The sequence below is a fragment of the Meleagris gallopavo genome, chromosome 14 (assembly GCF_000146605.3).
Source record: "Meleagris gallopavo isolate NT-WF06-2002-E0010 breed Aviagen turkey brand Nicholas breeding stock chromosome 14, Turkey_5.1, whole genome shotgun sequence".
In the NCBI taxonomy this organism is placed as follows: Eukaryota; Metazoa; Chordata; class Aves; order Galliformes; family Phasianidae; genus Meleagris; species Meleagris gallopavo.
This window is the reverse complement of record NC_015024.2, coordinates 9,563,657-9,582,359: the sequence shown is the minus strand read 5'-3', so window position 1 is coordinate 9,582,359 and position 18,703 is coordinate 9,563,657. Positions and strand designations below refer to the sequence as shown.

The 18,703-nt window shown below is 52.3% G+C and overlaps 1 protein-coding gene across 1 annotated transcript in view; it reads right to left on the bottom strand.

The window, feature by feature from the left end:
• The window catches only part of PLXNA1 (plexin A1), a 91,118-nt gene that overhangs the window by 32,585 nt on the left and 39,830 nt on the right, over positions 1 to 18,703 (bottom strand). Inside the window, 3 exon segments of the mRNA XM_019620119.2 lie at positions 5,103 to 5,303; positions 10,718 to 10,832; positions 18,010 to 18,109. Coding sequence (XP_019475664.1) covers positions 5,103 to 5,303; positions 10,718 to 10,832; positions 18,010 to 18,109 — 416 coding nt within the window.

Sequence of the window (18,703 nt, the reverse complement as noted above, 5' to 3'; positions counted from 1 at the left end):
ATCTCCAAGCTTAGGAAAATGGAGCCAGAACAGGGCCGCGAGCCCACATCCCTCCACCTTCCTTCATCCTTCACCCACACTCTCAACCAGCCATACGTCCCAGGCAGGACTGAGGCCAGGAGCCAGACCCACAGCAGCAATGGGACCATCCCCTGCAGCACGACACAGCACGTGCCAGGGAGGGCCACAGCAGCACTGGAGCAGAGTTTTGCTGTGACGAGCCACGTGGCAGTGTAAGTGAAATTGGCATTTTCAATTTGTACTCTGACATGTCTCATTTGGGGCCCTGGCATCTCGGGAAGGCATCCAGCCTGCAGCTGTCCAAAACACTTATTTGCATCTCTCTGCCCCGGCTGCTTTTGGAAATTAGTTCTTCTGGGAGGTGGGTAGGAGGGTGGAGGAAGAAGAATAGGAGGAGAAGGAGGAAGAGAGTTAACTCTTTGTGCACCAGCCCTGAGACAGACGGGTTTGCAAAGAAGGAACACGCACAAGAGATGCCATCCATCTCAGTAAAGACACCACCATGCTGAGCACGCCGCATTTGGAGAAGCACACCTGGTATCTACCCCAAATCCTCGGCACTCACTCCCTACAGACCCACATAGAGGTTACTTCGAAAGGACCCCTGAAGCTTGAGAAAGTCACACAGGGCACAAAGCAGCCTCCCTGGTCCTGGGGTGGGGAGTAAAAGAATGGTGAGCAGCCAGGACTAGGGTCACATGCTGGTGGCACCGCCAAAGCTGCCCTCCTGCTCTCACTCCCTTGTGCCTCTTCACACCTATAAGCATGTTATCCCTCTTATGCACTGAAATGTTTGCATTCACATTTGACAAGAGGTCATTCCAGAGCTCCAGCACCCTCCTAGCATCCCGGGTACCCTTTCTGTACAAAGTAAGCTCTGTGCAGGCACTGTCCCATTAGCTCCTCCTTGCCTCCAGCTAACACATTTCCAAACATCCATTAAGCACTTAACAGTTATTAACTTCCTGGGTAAGCAATGGCTGCGGCCATCAGCAATCGCAATGAGCTGCGTGCAGGAGGCCAGGGCTGGTGGCACCTGGCAGCCTCACAGCCACACTGCATTCTGCTCCACAGACACGCTGCCAGCCCCAAGTTGAGTTACTTTGCTTTGCAAGCAATAAGCAGGCACTGCTCAGAGAGCAAACAGTGGATGCTGAAAGGGAGAAGCATGCTCACGTGCTACAGTGCCTGCAGAAGGGACAGGAGAATACATCTCATGGAGTGAGTCAGTGGTGGGATGGAGCTCCTTGGCTCCTCAGCTTGTCCAGATCAGTGCTCTGGTGCCTCTGCAGGAGCCCAGAAGACGAGCCTGGATGCAGCTCTTCCCAGCAAGGTCTCCTGCTGCAAGGAAGTGACTCAGGCTAGAGGACTCCTCACCAAGCATTTCTGTGGAGTATCCCAGGCATCCTCCCAAGAAACAGCCAACAACCCTACGCAGCTCTGCTTCCCATGCCCCCTCCAGGCAGGGGCTGCCCACTTCTCTACCCCTGCAGCTCCCACGTTCGCTCCTGGGAAGTCCCCTGCCCACCCTTGAGCCGGCAGGGATCCCCAAGAAAGGCACTGCAGGGGTCACTCCCCTGCCCACCCTGAGCAAACCCACACATCCCAACCTCCCTCTGCCCAACAGGACCCTCCCCTCCCTCTCTCCAGCACCATCCCCCTGGGCTGTGTTTCTGGAGGAGTCGCTCAGCTGCAGCTGTGTCCTATTTTTCTGTAGTTGATGACCTCAACTTCTTCCCCTCACTACGGGGACGGCAGTAATGTACATCGTGTCTCGCCAGGGCTCAACTGCAATTCATCATTATTTTATCTGCTGGAATTTAATTGGATCCTATCAAACTCTCCTGATACTCCCTTTTCACTTTAAACACTGCTGCAGGAAAGATAAATGCAGGCAGCGCTAGGACAGAGCGCACGGCTTTGTTGGCGAACGGTTCTGGGGTTGTGGGCTCTGGTCCCGTTTCCCTCTCCATGGCTGCTTAATTAGAGATACACACGCTGAAGGTGCACGGTGCTCGAGCAGGGCATGTGTGAATGATTTATGTTCCTCTATAAATACACCCTAGGCTTGGTAAAATACTGTCAGCCACACAACAGCACAACTTGACGGCAACGCTTGCCCTCTGATTCTGGATCTCCTTTTGTTCTTTTCACATCCATCTTCCCTCCCCCCCCCACTGCACACCTGGATTCGGCCTGCCCGGAATTCAGCAAGAAGAACCAGAGACATTGGGAATAAAGCAACGTCTAACAACACCTAGAAAGCATCAATCTGCCAGGTCTCGCCTGCCTTGCTCACATCCACCCCACGGGGCCGTGCAGTGCCGGGTACCACAAACACGTTCCTCCCACTGGTGATGGGGGGCAGGATGCTTCGCAGGGCTGTATCACAGGGACAGGAGAAATCACTGTGTGCAGCCCACGCAGTGCTGAGGCAAAGGTCCCGACCCCCATCTGCACACAGGGGTGACAGCAGGGTGACAGAGGGGGCCGCAGCTGACACGTGGGCAACACATGCCTGGGGGATCGCGAGGAAGGAGCCGAAAGGGAGACCCAGAGTTGACACAGCTGCTCACGGCCACGTGGGGCTTTTGTTAAAGGCTAAGGGAAATAATTGAGGCGTGAGGCTTAATTTAAAGTGCTGAGACAACAAACTCATATGCTTGTGGAAAGGAGATGAGGGTTCTTCCTATTTTTATATTTAAAGGGAACAAGCAGCTCTTGGGCTATTTTCTTGGGAAAGAATGGGCAGAGGTGGACGCTGCTTGGAATGTGAAATTCAGCAGCACAAAGCAAGGGACACAGGTGACCATCTACTCATCCTCCACTGCAAGGAAGTAAATCTGAGAGTCCGCCTCCAGAATCATAGAATCATTACAGTTGGTAAAGACCTCTAAGACCATTCAGTCCAACCATCCGCCTATAACCAATATTGCCCACTAAGCCACATCCATATATCACCCAATTAACAAAAAAAACTACTGCACTGGGAAAGAATTTATTGTCTTAAGTCACATTTTTCTTTTTTTGCTTCTTTACAATGCCTGCAGAAAACCCTCAGGGTTGCCTTCCTTTTGAAGAGGAGAAGGGATTGCAGTAAGGAGGCACAAAAGGGGTTTCTCTGCTCACTTTTTGACCTGGGATGTATGGGGAACACCGAGCCTGCTCTCCCTAGAGCCTGCTGCAGATCTATTGGGTGTCTCACATGATGTTTATAGTCAGCACTCAAACCTTAATGAATGGGCTGTTGAATATTTAACAAAGATGTCCTTTCTTCAAAGTGCCAAAAAGTCATTGGAGTTTGACAAGCACTAAAACTAAACAAAAGACAAAGACTTTTAAGTGGACTTGACTTATTATCCTTCCCATTCATCTGCAATTCAGGAAAACATCCCTAATTCAGCAAAGTAATTAACCTCTTGTTTAGATCCCATTGAACTCGAGGAAACAAAGTCCTCTGAAAGCCTTCCTGAATGGAGGGCATCAATTCCCCCCCTCCACGCTGGGAGGATTTCACCACTCCTCCAGTTCTCCAATCCCCAATGCCCTCTGCACCAGGAAAGATCCAAATCCAACCCAAGGAATGGATCCAAGGGACATGAGCCCGCAGAGCCCCCCAGTCTGGTGGCAACAGAGCCCCGGGTCAGCGCTGGGTGACTGCATGCAGAGTGACGTGCCATCAGCGAGCCAGATGGACTGCAAAAAAGACAGGGAGGAGACGAGCTTCACAGAAGTGTGAATTTGAATCACGCACACCATAAAGCAGCCTGGCTAAATGCCCTCACACGTTAAAGCAGGCAAGCAGACCCTGAAAGGAAGAAAGACAGCTTCTTTCAAGCCAGAACTTTTTTCCTCCTTCTGTGAAGCTGCCCTGCGCCTGCAAACAAAGCCTCCTGCCTCACACTCCAGTGCTGCAGAGCCCATCTCAAGCCCATGCAGCCTGCGATGCTGCCGGCTTGTTTTCCAGCCATTTCCTTCTAATTTGGGGCAATTTTGGGGTCAAACATCCAGCCCAGGGAGAAGCCCACCTGAGCCTCGCAGTCACCAGCACTGAGCTGTACCCAATCTCTGACGACAGCTGAAATGGTGTCTGGAGAAAGCTCTGCGTGGCAAAGGATCATCATCAACCCAGACCCACTGGTATCATTTTCACCTGCAGCTCAGGACAGTGAGCATTTCTGCTCCTATCAAACTGCGTGAGGCACAGCAGGAGCTCTGGCAGCACAGCAGCCCCAGCGTTACTGCACAGGGTAAGCAGCAGTGGGCTCAGGATGCTCCTCGTGCCCTAACACTGCATCCCATGGAGGCTCCTCCAATGGCTTCTAAATGTCACCGTGCCACCAAAGGATGGGGGAGCAGGGACTGGTGTTAGGTTGCAAATGAGCTTTTACAGCGCGAGCGATGGAAAACAAATTTTAAAAGGATTAAATCAGAGGGATAAGGGAGGGGTTGGCTTCATGCAGATGAAGAAAGGTCCGTGCAGAGCCCAGCAGGGCAGTCATGCAGCTGAGCAGTGCCATCTCCCCGAAGGGGACAGCTATTAATACCCTGGGTCTGTCTGCTCAGGGGCTTGATGCTCCACACGTGGGATGGCCACGCAGCAGGGGCAAGCTCACACGGCTGCAAAACCTCATCTCACTCAGGGACAGAACAAGTGGGAGGAATAAACATAGAGTGGGACATGGAGAAGGTGTTGGCTGGATTCTGAGGTCAGGGAAGCAGAGGGGAGTGGAGTGTTGCTCTGACACAATCAGGCCAGCTGGCCTTGGCCCAGGCAACTTTCCTCAGCTTTCAAAAGTGAGTTTCCTTGGAAGTGCTCCCAAATCCTAGCGAGTCTCCTGGGGCAGCAGGAGTATTGATCCCATCCGGAACAACCCCACACAGCATCCTCCCTGTGCACCTGGATGCAAGGCAGCAGAGAGCACAGGCTGGGAACTCCCCCCCCCCCAGTCATAAAATCTCCATCAACTGCCCCAGGGAAAGCACACCTGGCCACGCAGCAGGCAAGAACAAACAGCCTGCAAGTGAAGCATGCACTGGGCAGAGAAATGTTGCGTGATCTCACAGCACAGAGCACTCACCGAGGTGTTCTGACACTGGATGCTGGTGCTGTTGAAGCGCAGAGCTGTGACACGTGTGGTGCTGCCAGGGATGTGGAAGATGCACTCATAATTGCGCTGGCCAGACTGTGGCTGCGGCAGATTCTTGGCGGTCAGGGTGATGGGCTTCACCACACCCACTGGGATGTAGATCTGGGTGGAGGGCAGGATCTGTGGGCAGTCCTGCAAGGAGAGCAAGGGCAGTAATGAAGCAGGGCAGGGCGCTGCAAGGAAACCAGGCCTGGCCACCCTGAGCACACCCAACCCATCATCATCTCATGGATGCTCTGAGCAAAGCCCTGAAAACCAGAAGTGAACCTCAGGGCAGGGGAACCGAGTTTTCCATGTTACAGGTTAATCCTGACTGTTGGGAGGCAGGGAGGGGACCAGCTATAGAACCTGGGACTGAGACAGCAACATATCAGCTCTATGTTTGGGCACAACAACTCCAACAAGGTGGGCTCTTCTGCTGTCATCGAGGTCAGTAGGCTTCAGAGTTAATGTTCACTGGGCTGTGCCCTGTCAGGTCGCACTCTCCAACTTCACATGGCCTCCAATCCCCTTTGTCCATGAACAGACAGAAAAGCCTTTTACCCCTTTTATCCCTCTGCAACATGACTCTGTGGTGCCATACTGAATTCTGCTATTTCTGTGGCCAAATCAGGGTAGCCCGATGGCAGGGTGCCTGAAACCAGCGGCTCCAGAGGGGCACCAATGAGACCAAGCTGGGAGGAAGGCTCCTCCTGACAGCCCCCCGCACCCTGGGGATCCTCCATGCAGCTTTTAATAGCCGCTGGCGCCCAGCTGCTCCGGGGGAGCTGTGTGCACAGAGCACAGGAGAGCAGGAGGGAGCAAAAATAAATGAGCTCAGGCAGTGAAACAGCTCGGCATCCCCGACGGATGCCACTTGGGCAATAACAGCCTGATGCAATCCCACGCCGGCTTTGCAGAGCCTGCCGGGGGTCTCGACTCCTGGCAGCGTTGGCCCAAAATAACAGCGAGGGGGAATTCCGTGTGTTGAAATGACTCGTTTAAAACCAGAAACTGCTGCTGCAGGGCAGCTCCAGCCCCAGCCGTTGGCACCGTACTGGGCCAGACCCCGTACAGCCCCAGGCTTTATCCCACAGGCTGCGATCAGCCTGACTTCGAAATGCTGTGGAGAGGTTTTAAAAATTGTTTCATTTAGCAAATATTAACAGAAAACTCCAACTTATCTCGCTTTTCCAATTTCCCACTCTTTTCAAGCCTGTATTCCCCAAAAGCACAGTTTTTAAGGGAAGAACCTATCTGCTCCCAAAACATGCAGTAACAGAGGAAAGCAGGGCCAGGCTGGGAATCCTCAGCACAGTGACTGTTGCTCTCAGTGCTGCCACTTCTTCATTTTACCATCATCACTGATGCTCTCAGCCCAGCCACGGTGGCAAACAGTTTATCCACCCAACTGGGCTCACTATGGATGCTTACAAGAACGTAGGCTCCCTGCAAACCCAAGGGGTGTAGCAGGCACAGGCATTCCTCTCCCCATGTACACACAAACATGGGGCCGATTTGCTGACTCGTGGTTTGAGCTGGAGCCAAGTCCCCCTACGACATCACATGCTCTGCATCTGCCGCCAGAACTGTCTCATCCAGCAAAAATTTCAGCTGGCTCCCAAACAGGAAGCACCTGGTGCTGGTGGGTGCTGGGGCAGCACTGCCTGGCCCCTGGGGTGGCAGGAGGGGTGGGGGCACTTGGACAACTCACTTCCCCTACAAGTCATCCAAACAGCTGACGGAACTCTGCCTGTCACTTAAGGCCCTTGGAAAAGCTTTGTTCAGTCCCCATGGCTTGCTTTCCTGCAGAAAACAGACTCTCTGCTCAAAGGATGTACAAACTTATGGGATGAAGAGCAAAGCAAGATGTCCTCTCCCACCCTTCCCAAACACTGCACAACTCAGTTTCTCCCATTAAAGCTGTTTTACTAGCAGGATGAGAACATCACAAAGATGCCTAAGTTTGCTTGGAGAGCTAAGAGGTACAGTCATGCTACAAACTGCTACTGCAGTTTGGGCTTCTCTGGCAACTCCCAGCTCCAGCTGCACAGCTGTATCACCAGATATGGGGACGAAGGAAGGATGGGGCTGGCTTCAACCTGCCCAAGTCCCTGGTGACAACAGCTGGGGCAGCTATAGGGCAGACATGCTCTACCTGCCTTGGGTGCCACCTTCCCTAGTCACCTAAGGGCTGAATGAGTTATTCACCAACATCTCTTCTGCTCCAGCTGCCACAGCACTCAGAGGGCCAGACTTCTTCCCAGCCAAGTCAAAGCATCATTTCCTTGGAGGTTTTTAGGTTCTCCAAGAAGTCTTCCAGATCTCAGCCATTTCCATCAGTCAAGGGAATGAGGAACAAGCACAAGTAGAACGTGCTTAGACTCGCAAACACACTTGGTGCCCGCATGCTGCAAGGCTTTCACCCTACACGGTAGCTGTGCATTGGCAGACACCAGGGAATGTCTCAGAAAACATTGTTTTGGGAAAGGAGAATTCCTTTTCCATTTCTGCTCACACCCACAGCCACCACTGCGCTCTGCAAGTGGGGACAAGTGGAGAGCAGCCAGTGCTGCATTATCCTCCCTCCCTTCCCACTGCTTCACCCCCGGGAGAAAGCCACAGAGAATGAGGATCTCCGGGAATGCGAAGTAATCAAAGGCTCCAGAGCTGAGGGCTCAAAGCCACAGCAGCCAGCAGGCAGGGACATCCCTCCTGCTGCTGCCATTCCCAGGCACATGGACGTGCACAGTGGCTCCTACCCACACCCAGCTCCTCCCTGCCGTGTCCCACAACAGAACCCAGGCACCCCACGCTTTCAGTGTAACATCTCAAGGCAATGCACTGGGTTGCTGTTTGCCTTTTCCTGCACAACACCCAGAAGGAAATAATGACACCACTGTAGTTCAGACGCCAGTGGGAAGCGGCAGATGCTCAGTTAAGCCCTGGTGTGGGCAGACTTCCGCGCCTCTTCTGACCAGTACCTACCACACTCCTGCCAAATGAACTGCAGACAGACTAGAACTTACCTAAAAAAACTGAGAGTCACACATCCTCCCGCAGAGAGCATTGGGCTGAACAGCTGCCCTTAATTTGTCCAGCATTGCCACGATCTGGCACCAGGTCACCCCTACCCAGGGAAAAGGGCAGATTTCTGATCCCAGCACCAACACACAGCCCACAGCTGCGGCCAATCTGAGGGTGCTCTGCCAGGAACTGCTGAGGCCACACCAAAGTGTAGAGCCAGGCTTTCCAAACCTCAGTGCAGGCTCTGCTCCAGACCCCAGGGTGACCAAGAGGTCTGCGGGGGCACAGCCTGCCTACGTTCGGAAGTGGCACAACTGCTGTCCCCTGGGAAAGGTGCACACGTCCCAAAGACAACATGATGGGGATATTACTGGTTTGCCTGGAAGGGGATGGGGGAAGAGTCCCAGCAGCTGCCCACCAGCACACACACTAGAGCTGCTGGGAACAGCCAGCGCTGAGCATCCTGTTTGCAGAAGCACAGAGCTGGCTGGGAAGGCGACCTCAAGGACAGGCTGAACCCTCGCCAGATTTCTTCAGGGCACAAGCTGGGAGATAACAGCTTTTTCTAATCTTCTCACATTACATAATTCCCCTTTGTGTGGGTCGCTGAGCTGGGCTGGTTCTGGCCTACGCATGATGCATTCTGTGTGGCACACGCTTGAGCATCAACAAGCAAGATGCAGCCTCCTTGTGCTCGAATCATAGCAGGAGAGAAGGTGCCAAAACATGGAATTTGGTCATTTGTGATGGAAGGGGCAGCAGAAAGCCATCACTGCTCTCTCATCTTGGGAATTCCAAGGGGACAAGCATGCAAAGCACTGTTGGTGGGGCCACAGCACATCCCATGCAACGACACCCTGGTTGGGTGACGAGCAGCATCTCGTTTCCTGTTGCTGTGCTGAAATAGCAAGTGCCAACCCCACCTACCCACATGCGAGAGCGATGCTTGGGCTTTTCCAGCTCTCCAGATGCACTTGGCTGCGAGCAGGCTTTGCTCAGCTCCATGCTCACAGTAATGATGCTGAGATCCAGCACAACCCCATATAGATGTGCCAACAAACTCTGGGTGGCCATCCACACCCTTCAGTCCTGAACACCACAGAGGTGCACAACTTGGAGACCCCAAGTAGAGACCCAAGCACATCTGCCTGCAGGCTACAAACCCCAAATGTCCCCTGAAGATCCAGCAGCTCCTCATGGAGAAGCAGTACAACCAGGAGCCCTGGCTTTCCACAGTGAACAGGGAAGAATCATATTACAAAAGAATGGCTTAGATTGGAAGGGAGCTTTAAGATCATCTCATTCCAATCCCTCTACTGTGAGCTGGCTGCCCGGGGCCCCATCTAACCTGGCCTTGAACATCTTCAGGAGTGGAGCACCCACAGTTCTGGGCAGTGCCTCATTTCCCTGAGTATAGAATTTCTTCCTAACATCTGTCATAAAACTCCTCTCATTTAGTTTATAGCCATTCTTTCTTGTCATATCACTATCAGACCATGAAACAAGGTGGTTCCCCTCCTGCCTATAAGATTTCTTCAACTGCTGGAAGGAGGACGTGTAAAGGTGCTGCTTCATCCATCCTGTTCCCAGAATAAGAGTCATCGTGCTGCAGGGGCTCTGGCTAAATAATGGCCCAACTCTCACTGGAGGGCTCAAGCTCCTCAAGTGATGGAAGAGGGAGGCAGGAAAAAGGGGAAAAATTGATTGTTCCCTGCTGGGAGTTCGCTCTGCACCAGTGAGGAGCTTGGAGCAGCCAGGAAGGCAGGAGGGAGACACACAAAGCAAGAGGGAAGTGAGTAATAGGGTTGAGGGCACCACGGCCACAGACAGCTCCATCTAACGCTACGCATGCCCCAAGCCCAGCACTGAGGCACTGGGACAGAGTGAGGATGACAACCCTGAACCAAAGGGGACCCAAGAGCCTGAGTGTGGAGGGAGACCTCACAAGGCACAAATTACAAGAGACAGATCACCACAGCTACCTTCCAGGCACAGGATTCTCCTCCCCAGACCTCTTCCTTCACAGCTCAAACTGTGATGCGGGGCAGGGTGCAGAATCACAGCTCTCCTGCAGATGCTCTGTGAGTGATGGATTTCCCCAGCTGGTGGCACGGATCCCACAGGATAAGGCCCCACAAAACATGCTTCTTAGCAAAGTATTAAAGATGAAGAACGTGTGAGGTGCAGCGAAATGGTTTGTTTTATGGCTTTAAGCCTTCCTCTCTCTGAAAACAAGTTGTTCTGCAGTGACAGTTCAAGCTTGCTCCCTTCAAAAACATCAAAGGAAATGCTTAAGCGTCTCTGCCTTTGTTTCTGCCTTGGTTCAGCCTACAGTGCTTTCTGACTTAACCCGGATTCCCGAGCAGCCCCTGCACCGGCACTGCTCAGCTCACAGCCCTTCCCCCACATTCCCTCCTTGCTTCCCAGACAAGCCCAACACTCCAGACACAGCTTGCACACGGTTTCAAAGGCTTTTCATCTGCTAAACCCTTCCCTGCAGGCCAGGGAGAGCAGAGCAGAGCTGGCTCACACTGCCTTACCTCGGAGAGCTTGACGCGTCCCTCCAGGAAGGAGCAGTCGGCGGCGTTGTGGGTGCAGATGTGGCGGTACTTGCACCAGTGGCAGGGGAAGGAGCCGTTCACACAGGACAGGCAGCTGCAGAGAAAGCAGAGCAGGCAGCATTAGGTAAATACAGCAAAGGGCATCTGCATCTGCCTGGGGGCTAAGCAGCAGCAATAAGCCTCTTTCCCCCCCCCCATTTTATAGAATCATAGAACAGCTTTGGTTGGAAGTGACTTCAAAGACCGTGTAGTTCCACCCCCCTGCACAGGCAGGGCTTCCGACCACTTGATCGGGCACCAGCTCAGGCTACCTCCAACCTGGTCTCAAACACCTCCAGGGATGGGGTACCCACAACCACTCTGGACAGCTGTGTCAGTGCCTGAATGCACACTGCACACCATGCAGGGCCACGGCTCCCTGCCCGGGGGTTTCACACCCCATTGCATGTACAGCGATAGCTTCCTAAATCCACACGCACACGCTAAGGAAATATTTAATTAAGCTGCTTGCAAAGGGGGCTGGAAGTCATTTCCATGTTTCGCTCACATTTTCACTTCCAAATGAACAGCCCTTTTAGCTTTACCCACAAATATGCTAATTGAGATGCTCCTTATGCAAATATATGCGATTTTTATTTCAGCTGCAGAGATTCGACTTAAAAGCACAGCCGTGGCCTCCCAGCTCTGGCTGCTTTGATGGATGGGGGTGCACAGGGTGGGACCATAAATAAAGCACAGGGATTGCTCCTGCCCTCATGCCCCATGGTTGGTGGGCAAGGAAATGCAGGAGTGAAGGCAGTGAGGCAGGGAACGCAGGGGTTAACCCTGGTGGAAGCACAGCAGGCAGGGAGGGGCCAGTCAGAAGAGGAGGAGGTACAGGCAGCAGGGGGGTTTCTAGCCACAGGGTCTGTTCTGTGTGAGGCACCCCACAGATACTGGGTAAAAAGCCTGGCCCAGCCCTGTTCTGCCAGGGCAAGGGCACATCACGTGCCACCCAAGGTTCTCCTTCGCCATTTGACCTTAGTGCATACCACCCGGTGCCCTGCCCCTCTCACTTGTTAATGGACATGGATGCTCCTACAGCCATGGCATCCTGTGAGGACACACCATGCAGGACCTCCTCTTCCAAGCTCACTCCTGATACCCAGCTCTGCCTTTGCCCACATCCTTGCAGACAATTCTCACACCCTACCTCAGCTTGCCATTCACCTTATGAAGGACATCAAGAGCCACTATCAGTAAGTTCACCTCATACACCTCACCACACAGCATCTTTGCTGTATGTACAGCCTGCACCAGAGCACAACCCATCAGCCAAAGCTTCCGCAAAGCACCTGGTACCAGGGGCATGGCTAAACCCCAGCTCCAGCCCACCCTGGTCCAGTGGCAGATGTCCATACCCACTGCTTGGTGGCTGGAACTGGATGGTCTTTAAGGTCCCTTCCACCCCAAACCATTCACTCTTCGATTCTGTTCTACTCCACGTCATCCTGGGCACCTCGCTATGATTCCCAGCTCTCTGCTAACCCTAACCCAGCAGTCCTACAAGGACGGAGCTGAGCAGCAACTGAAGCCCAAGACCGCTTCTAAACAGGGTGAGCAGCTAGCTGGGATGAGGCTGGAGTGTGCTGCTGTGGGACAGGCACGGCTCCATGCTCATGGCTGCCCAAGGTCGCGCTGCACGGAGGGGCCCGGGTTGCATCCCCAGCGCGTCCATTTGTCACTGCTGTCTGTTTCCCACACAGGAGCAGGTTGCTTGGCAGCACGATGCCATCTGTGCTGTCTCTCTCCTTCCCACGGTCAGGCACTTTTCCCTCATCACTTTTTGCCTAAGAGGCTTTCATCACTCCTGATAATTAGAGGGAGTTTCTCCTGCATGTGAAGCCCCCCTTCCTCGAAGCAAGGCAGAGCGCTGATGCTGAGGATGCAGCACAGACACCGAGCCTCGACTCACTCCTCAGTGCTCCTCTGAGCTCATGCAGGGGCCAGGCAGAACTGAAGGCAGAGAGAAGGGCAGGAAAGTGGGTCATGGCCTCGGCTGTGCTGACGCCCTCGTGCAGCCTCTCCAGGAATTCCAGATAACTCTCTGCAGATTCCTCATCCCAGGACAAGCCTGGGCTTGCTGCCTGCTTGCAAAAGTCCTTCCCCACAAAGAGCAGCAGAGGGACAGCACTTCTTTGGACATCAAGTTTCTGTCCTTCCCTTTGTGCCAACCTAAGGGCACAGGCGCAAACGTGACCCAACAAAGGTGATCCAAAGCAGAGGATGGTGCCATCCTACACCCAGATCTGTGACTGCCTCGAAGCTCAGAGGTGGTAAAACACAAATATACACTTCCTTAACTGCTTGCAGCCATCTGGCCCTGCCTTTGAGAAGCATCTGTAAGCATCTGGAAATGCAGCTCTGGGTTGCAGAGCAGAAGCTGTGTAGCAGGCAGCTCCCAGCCGGCCCACAGGAGGAGCTGGGGCTGCTCAGCACAATCAGACCATTGCTGGAGCTCTTATGGCACCCTCAGGATGTTCAGCAACTCAGAGGTCACAGCTGCAGCAGTGCATGGCCACGAGGTCGGTGTCATCAGCATAAGCACATAAAATGCAAGCACAGCACAAGCACCAGTTCCCAGTCTGCCTGGCTCTCCTCTTGGTATCACAGCCCCTGGTTTCCAGAAAGGAAATCCAGACAACAAACATGGATGCAGAAGGAACAAATACCTCTTGGTTGTCCCTGGAAACAGCTAATTTCTGCAAGCAGAGGGCTGGGCAAGGAGTGTGCCTGTGGCCCCAGCTCCACATCCCAAGGAATTCCCCTCTCTGTGAGCATCGCAGAGGGATTTTCCCCTCACCCGTAGAGCCCAACATCACATCTTTATCTTTAAAGGGAAGTAATTTCCCAGGGAATGCTTTGAAGTGGAAGAGTAATGCTTAGAAAGATGACCTCAGCATCTGCACACAGCTCTCTGGACACAGGCAGATTCATCAGACTTTCAAAGCACCCAAAGGTCTTCAAACATGTTTGCCTGATCAGTGCCCCATAGGAGGCTCCCAAGGGAACACACCCATGAGGTGAGTCTATGAGAGCAACCCATGGCATCTGGGCCCAGCTCTGCTTCATGCCCTTAGCAAACAGACCCTTGCTAACAAAGTCAGGAGCTCCCAACCCTGCCCAGCCAACACCCCTGAACTACACATAGGATCACAGAATCATTTGAGTTGGAAGGACCTTTAAAGGTCATACAGTGAAACTCCCCTCCCAGCATCCTTGCCTTTCTACAGGCTGCAGCAAGATCCAGGCACAAGGCTCATCCTCTCCACTCTCACTGGGAAGTGATTTGTTTTCACCACAAACAAACCCTGATCATTTTTCAATCACAGCAAGCTCTGCCTACCTACTCACCCTTCTAATCCTGCAAAGCTGGAAGCAAGGCTCTGCTGCAAGATGTCTTTGCAAAGCGGTGCAAATTTACTGGAGCAGCTCTAGTGCAGCTGTGCCTTCCAGCCCAGGGCAGCTTCACAGCACATGGATCCCCTACACACCCTTTTCCATGTTCCTACCCTATTCACAGTCACAACAGACCCTGCTAAAGAGTCTGTCCCCTTCTTTCTTACAGCCCCCATCTAGATATTGAAAGGCCATCCTCAGGTCTCCCCAGAGCCTTCTCTCCTCCAGGCTGCACAGCCCCAGTTCTCTCAGCCTGTCCTTGCAGGGAGGTGTTCCATTCCATGGAGCATTTTTGTGGCCCTCCCCTAGATGCACTCCAGCAGGTCCATGTCTATCCTGTACTGAGGATTCCACACCTGGATGCAGCACTCCAGGTGAGGTCTCACAGCACAGAGCAGAGGGACAGGATCACTTCCCTGACCTTCTGGCCACCCTGCTTTGGAATGCAGCCCAGAATACAGTTGGCTTTCTGGGCTGTGAGGGCACAGTGCTGGCTCATGACCAGCTGTCACCCGCCAGTACCCCTAGGTCCTTTTTGGCAGGGCTGTATTCCTTCCTTACATCCTGCAGTTTGTTCTGACAGCAGCAGTAGCCACAACCCAGGTGCAACACCTTGCACTTGGCTTTGTTGAACCTCATGAGGTTCCCCGGTCCCATTGCTCAGCCTAACTCTCTCTGAATGGCATCCCACTCCTTTGGCACATCAACCACAACACAGCAAACTTGCTGAGGGTGCACTCAATCCTTTACTATCATTGACACTCGTCCCAGTACTGACTCCTGAGGGATACCATTTGTCACAGATCTGCATGCAGACATTGACCACCACTCTCTGAGTACAAGCATACCACCAGTTCCTCATCCATTGAGCAGTCCAGCCATCAAATCCAATTTGGAGAGAAGACTGTTATGGTGGACCGTGTTACAAAAGCCTTACTGAAGTATGGATAGATGACATCGGTGGCTCTTCCCTTGTCCACTGGTACAGTTACACCATCACAGAAGGCCACCAGGTTGGTCAGGCAGGATCTGCCCTTGGAGAAGCCATGCTGGTTATCCCATAACACCTCCTCCTCTTCCACGTGCCTTAGCATAGCTTCCAGAAGGATCTGCTGTAGGATCTTCCCCGGCACAGAGGTGAGGCTGGCAGGCTGGTAGTTCCCTGGGTTGTTTCTACCCTTCTGACAAATGGGTACAACACTGCCTTTTTTCCAGGCACCAGGGGCATCATCTTACTGTTGTGACTGCCACACTTGATGATATTTGAGAAATCACACTTCCTTGCTAAAGAAGCTGGTGACAAAGTTTTCAAGGGATGCCAGCATCCACCTTAAAGCGTCCTGCAATCAGGCACAGAACCTGCATGCCCTCTGAAAAGCACAAATCCCTAGAAGGTATATTGATCGGGCATGCCAATCAGCTATCCTGAGAATCTTAGTCTGTACCTAGCACTTTAGACAAGGCAAATCAGAGCAAGAAGGGGCAACCAACAAAAGCCTGCAGGACTGCAACGTTAGGGAAGGAGCTTGGAACAAACACTCGGGGCTTTCTGCTCAGTTCCTTTTTCCAAAGTGAAACAAAAAGTAAACCAAGCTTGCACAAGGGCAAAGTGCACTGAGTGCAGCCCATGTCTACTGCTGTCGTTGGCTGGTCTGAGGGATGGGACCAGTGTGGGCGCCGCTGCAGGGTGCTGGGGGCAGTCCTCACACAGCAGGTGACACAAAGGGCTGTCCCTGGAAGGCAGCTCAGGGCCTCTACCAGTCCAAACGCTTTATCTGTAGCTGAGAAATGATTCAACACTCAGGCCTCTGGCTCCTAACCCAACCAAAGCCACCCCGAAATTAAAAAAAGAAAAAAAAAGAAAACGTAATGCACGGCAATCAGAGAACTCCGCAGAAAAAAAAACATTAGCCTCATGGAAAAGCATATTGTTCCCAATGCAGAATATATCAAGCTGACTTATAGATTTTCCTCCACAAAATATGAAACCTGGATCCGAAAGGCTATTAACTCCAGAGAGATCCATTAAAGACGTCTGTCTGCAAATGGTATTTAAAAGTATTGCATCACCCTGGATATTGTCATGTTCTTTGGTTATGATCTGACTGCGGGTCACACAGTTAAAATTGCCTCCAAACCCTAAAATTCTTGATGTAAAAAAAATAATAATAATGTTCACCAGCCTAGAACACGGACTATTCTATCAGCTCCAACCGAAGCCCATAAATATTAATGCATCCATAATTAGCCTTTTTAAATAATGCACCCAAAATTAAACATCAACGCAGTAATAAATCAGTCAGGGCTCTTTGTTGTAGGTTTGTTGGGGAAGGGGGGGTTCTTTTGCTGCTATGTAAGGCACATAAAATGAAATGCCAATTCCCTCACCAGCTCTTCCCACTGGACCAAAATGTTGTGGCCCCAATTGGACCAATCTGATCCTCTTCCTACTGAAAAGTCTTGTTGCTTTCGTTTAGAAAAATAAAAGTCACATCTGCTTTTTGATTTGCAAAATAATGACATGCAGCCATCCTGAGCCAAAGCTGAGCTAATGTTATTGAAACCACAAGACGTGAAGGGAGACAAAGCTCATCTCGTGAGTCAAGGTGAGGGAGAAAGTCAAGTCTGCAGGCTCACTGCCACAGCACTCCCCAAGCACAGCCCGTCTCCCTGCACCCAGGGCTGTGATGCAGGAGGTTTGAAGGGCCCGCTGCTCCTTGGCCCTGGCTGTTTTGCTCTCTGCCTCCACACCCTGAGCTTTTCAGCAGCATGCTGCTCCTCAGCAGGAGCACAAGCAGAGGTCCTTTGGGCTCTCTGACTCACTCCCTTTGGAGCAGCCGGCACAGCGGGGTGCCTGCAGCTCACCTGCTTTTTCCTGATCAAAAAGCAAAACGCAGCCTGCTTGCTGAGCACGCTTTGAATGAGCCATCAGCAGCAGAACCCCCTAAGCCAGGCTAGATCCTTCACAAAAAAAGCTGCCCCAAAGAGATCACTCCACATTTGCTTATCTGTAATTACTGATCAGTCGGAGCACCGCCATCCGTGGGAGGCTTCTGGCAGCAGAATGAAATCGCTCGCATTCTCCAGCTCCAAATTCTCTGCCCAAACACACCCCAGCATCTTCCCCGACGCTCTCCCTGCAGTTCGAGCACAGTGTCCTCAGCACCTCATCAGCAGCTGCCTGGTAGACTTGTACACTGTGCTTAGACAGCACATCAATAATCCCCACCTCCTCTATTTTATCACATGCATATCTCAAACTGCCTAAAGACCCACGCTTAGAGTAGATTTCAAGGCAGCCTGACAAGAAAGCAAATTCACAATTACTTCCACTGAGGAAATTCTTGGGTAACTGCCCCACGACATGCAGCATGTTCCATTCAGTGTTGCTGTAACTTTCCAGCCCTCCCTCCAGCAAGCCTGGGAAGCAGGTACTGTCACAGGAAAACACAGGCTCTCCTTTTGCCTAGCCAACTCACTCCTATTAACTGTTTCCAGGAATAACAAGATGCTTGGCATTTTCAGTCACATGGACTGCTCCAGTCTGCAATGCAGTAAATTTGCTTTTTCTTCCAAAGCTTTTTCCAACTGAAAGCCCTGTTCTTAAGTGAGGTTCTGCCCTGGTGCTGCATGTTCCCACACATCCAAACCAACTGTGAGCTCTCTGGTCACTGCCCCAGTTTACAAAAAGAGGGTTCTCGCTGCCAATACTGCTGTGCTCAACCTTTCTTCTTGCAACATCAGCACCCACAAATGGAGATCTCTCTGATCAAGTCCCATACTGCCCAGCCCATCTGCTCCCAGCGCACACTCACGAAGCCCAGGCCACTTACGATTGATGGACGCTGCAGTTATAGAAAACAAAATCCACAGAGGCAAATTTCTTCCCGGTCTCCTTAGATTTCAGGTAGAGTTTCACCACCCGTTTATCTCCTGAGAGAGAACAAGGCAGAGAAAGGCATCAGAAACGACACAGTGAAATGAACACCGGGGCATGTGTTCAGCCCTCAGCTTGTGATGGGTTGGAAGGATCTGGGCAACAATATCCACTCTTGTTAACTAACAAAATCCCCAATCCAGAAATAAAAGGAGAGTGCCCATCCATAGCCACCCAGCCACTAAGTGGGCCAGCAGGGCCCAGGAGTAGCATCAAGCCCCTTTAGCTAACTACAGCATGGGGACAGATGCCTGCCCTGGGGTACGAGAGTGGCACTGGAGGAGAGTTTAACATTTCCATGGTCAGCAGGGCCCAAGAGTCCATAGACACCTACAGAAATGGTCCACAGGTTTGGAATGAGGCTGGCATGCCCAGGCTTTGCAGGACTGCTGCACTGAACATTAATGTGTCAGCATGTAGCTGCACCCATGGCTTGGAATAGAACAGGGACATCAAAGGCAAGCACCACTCCTGGAGAAGCAGCAATGTCCTTTTACTCCAGCACCCAAGAACCCATTTCCACCCCTGCTTGGGGCTGGGGATCACTGTCACAGGACTGTTCTCCTCAGCGTCTGCCTATGGGGCAAAGC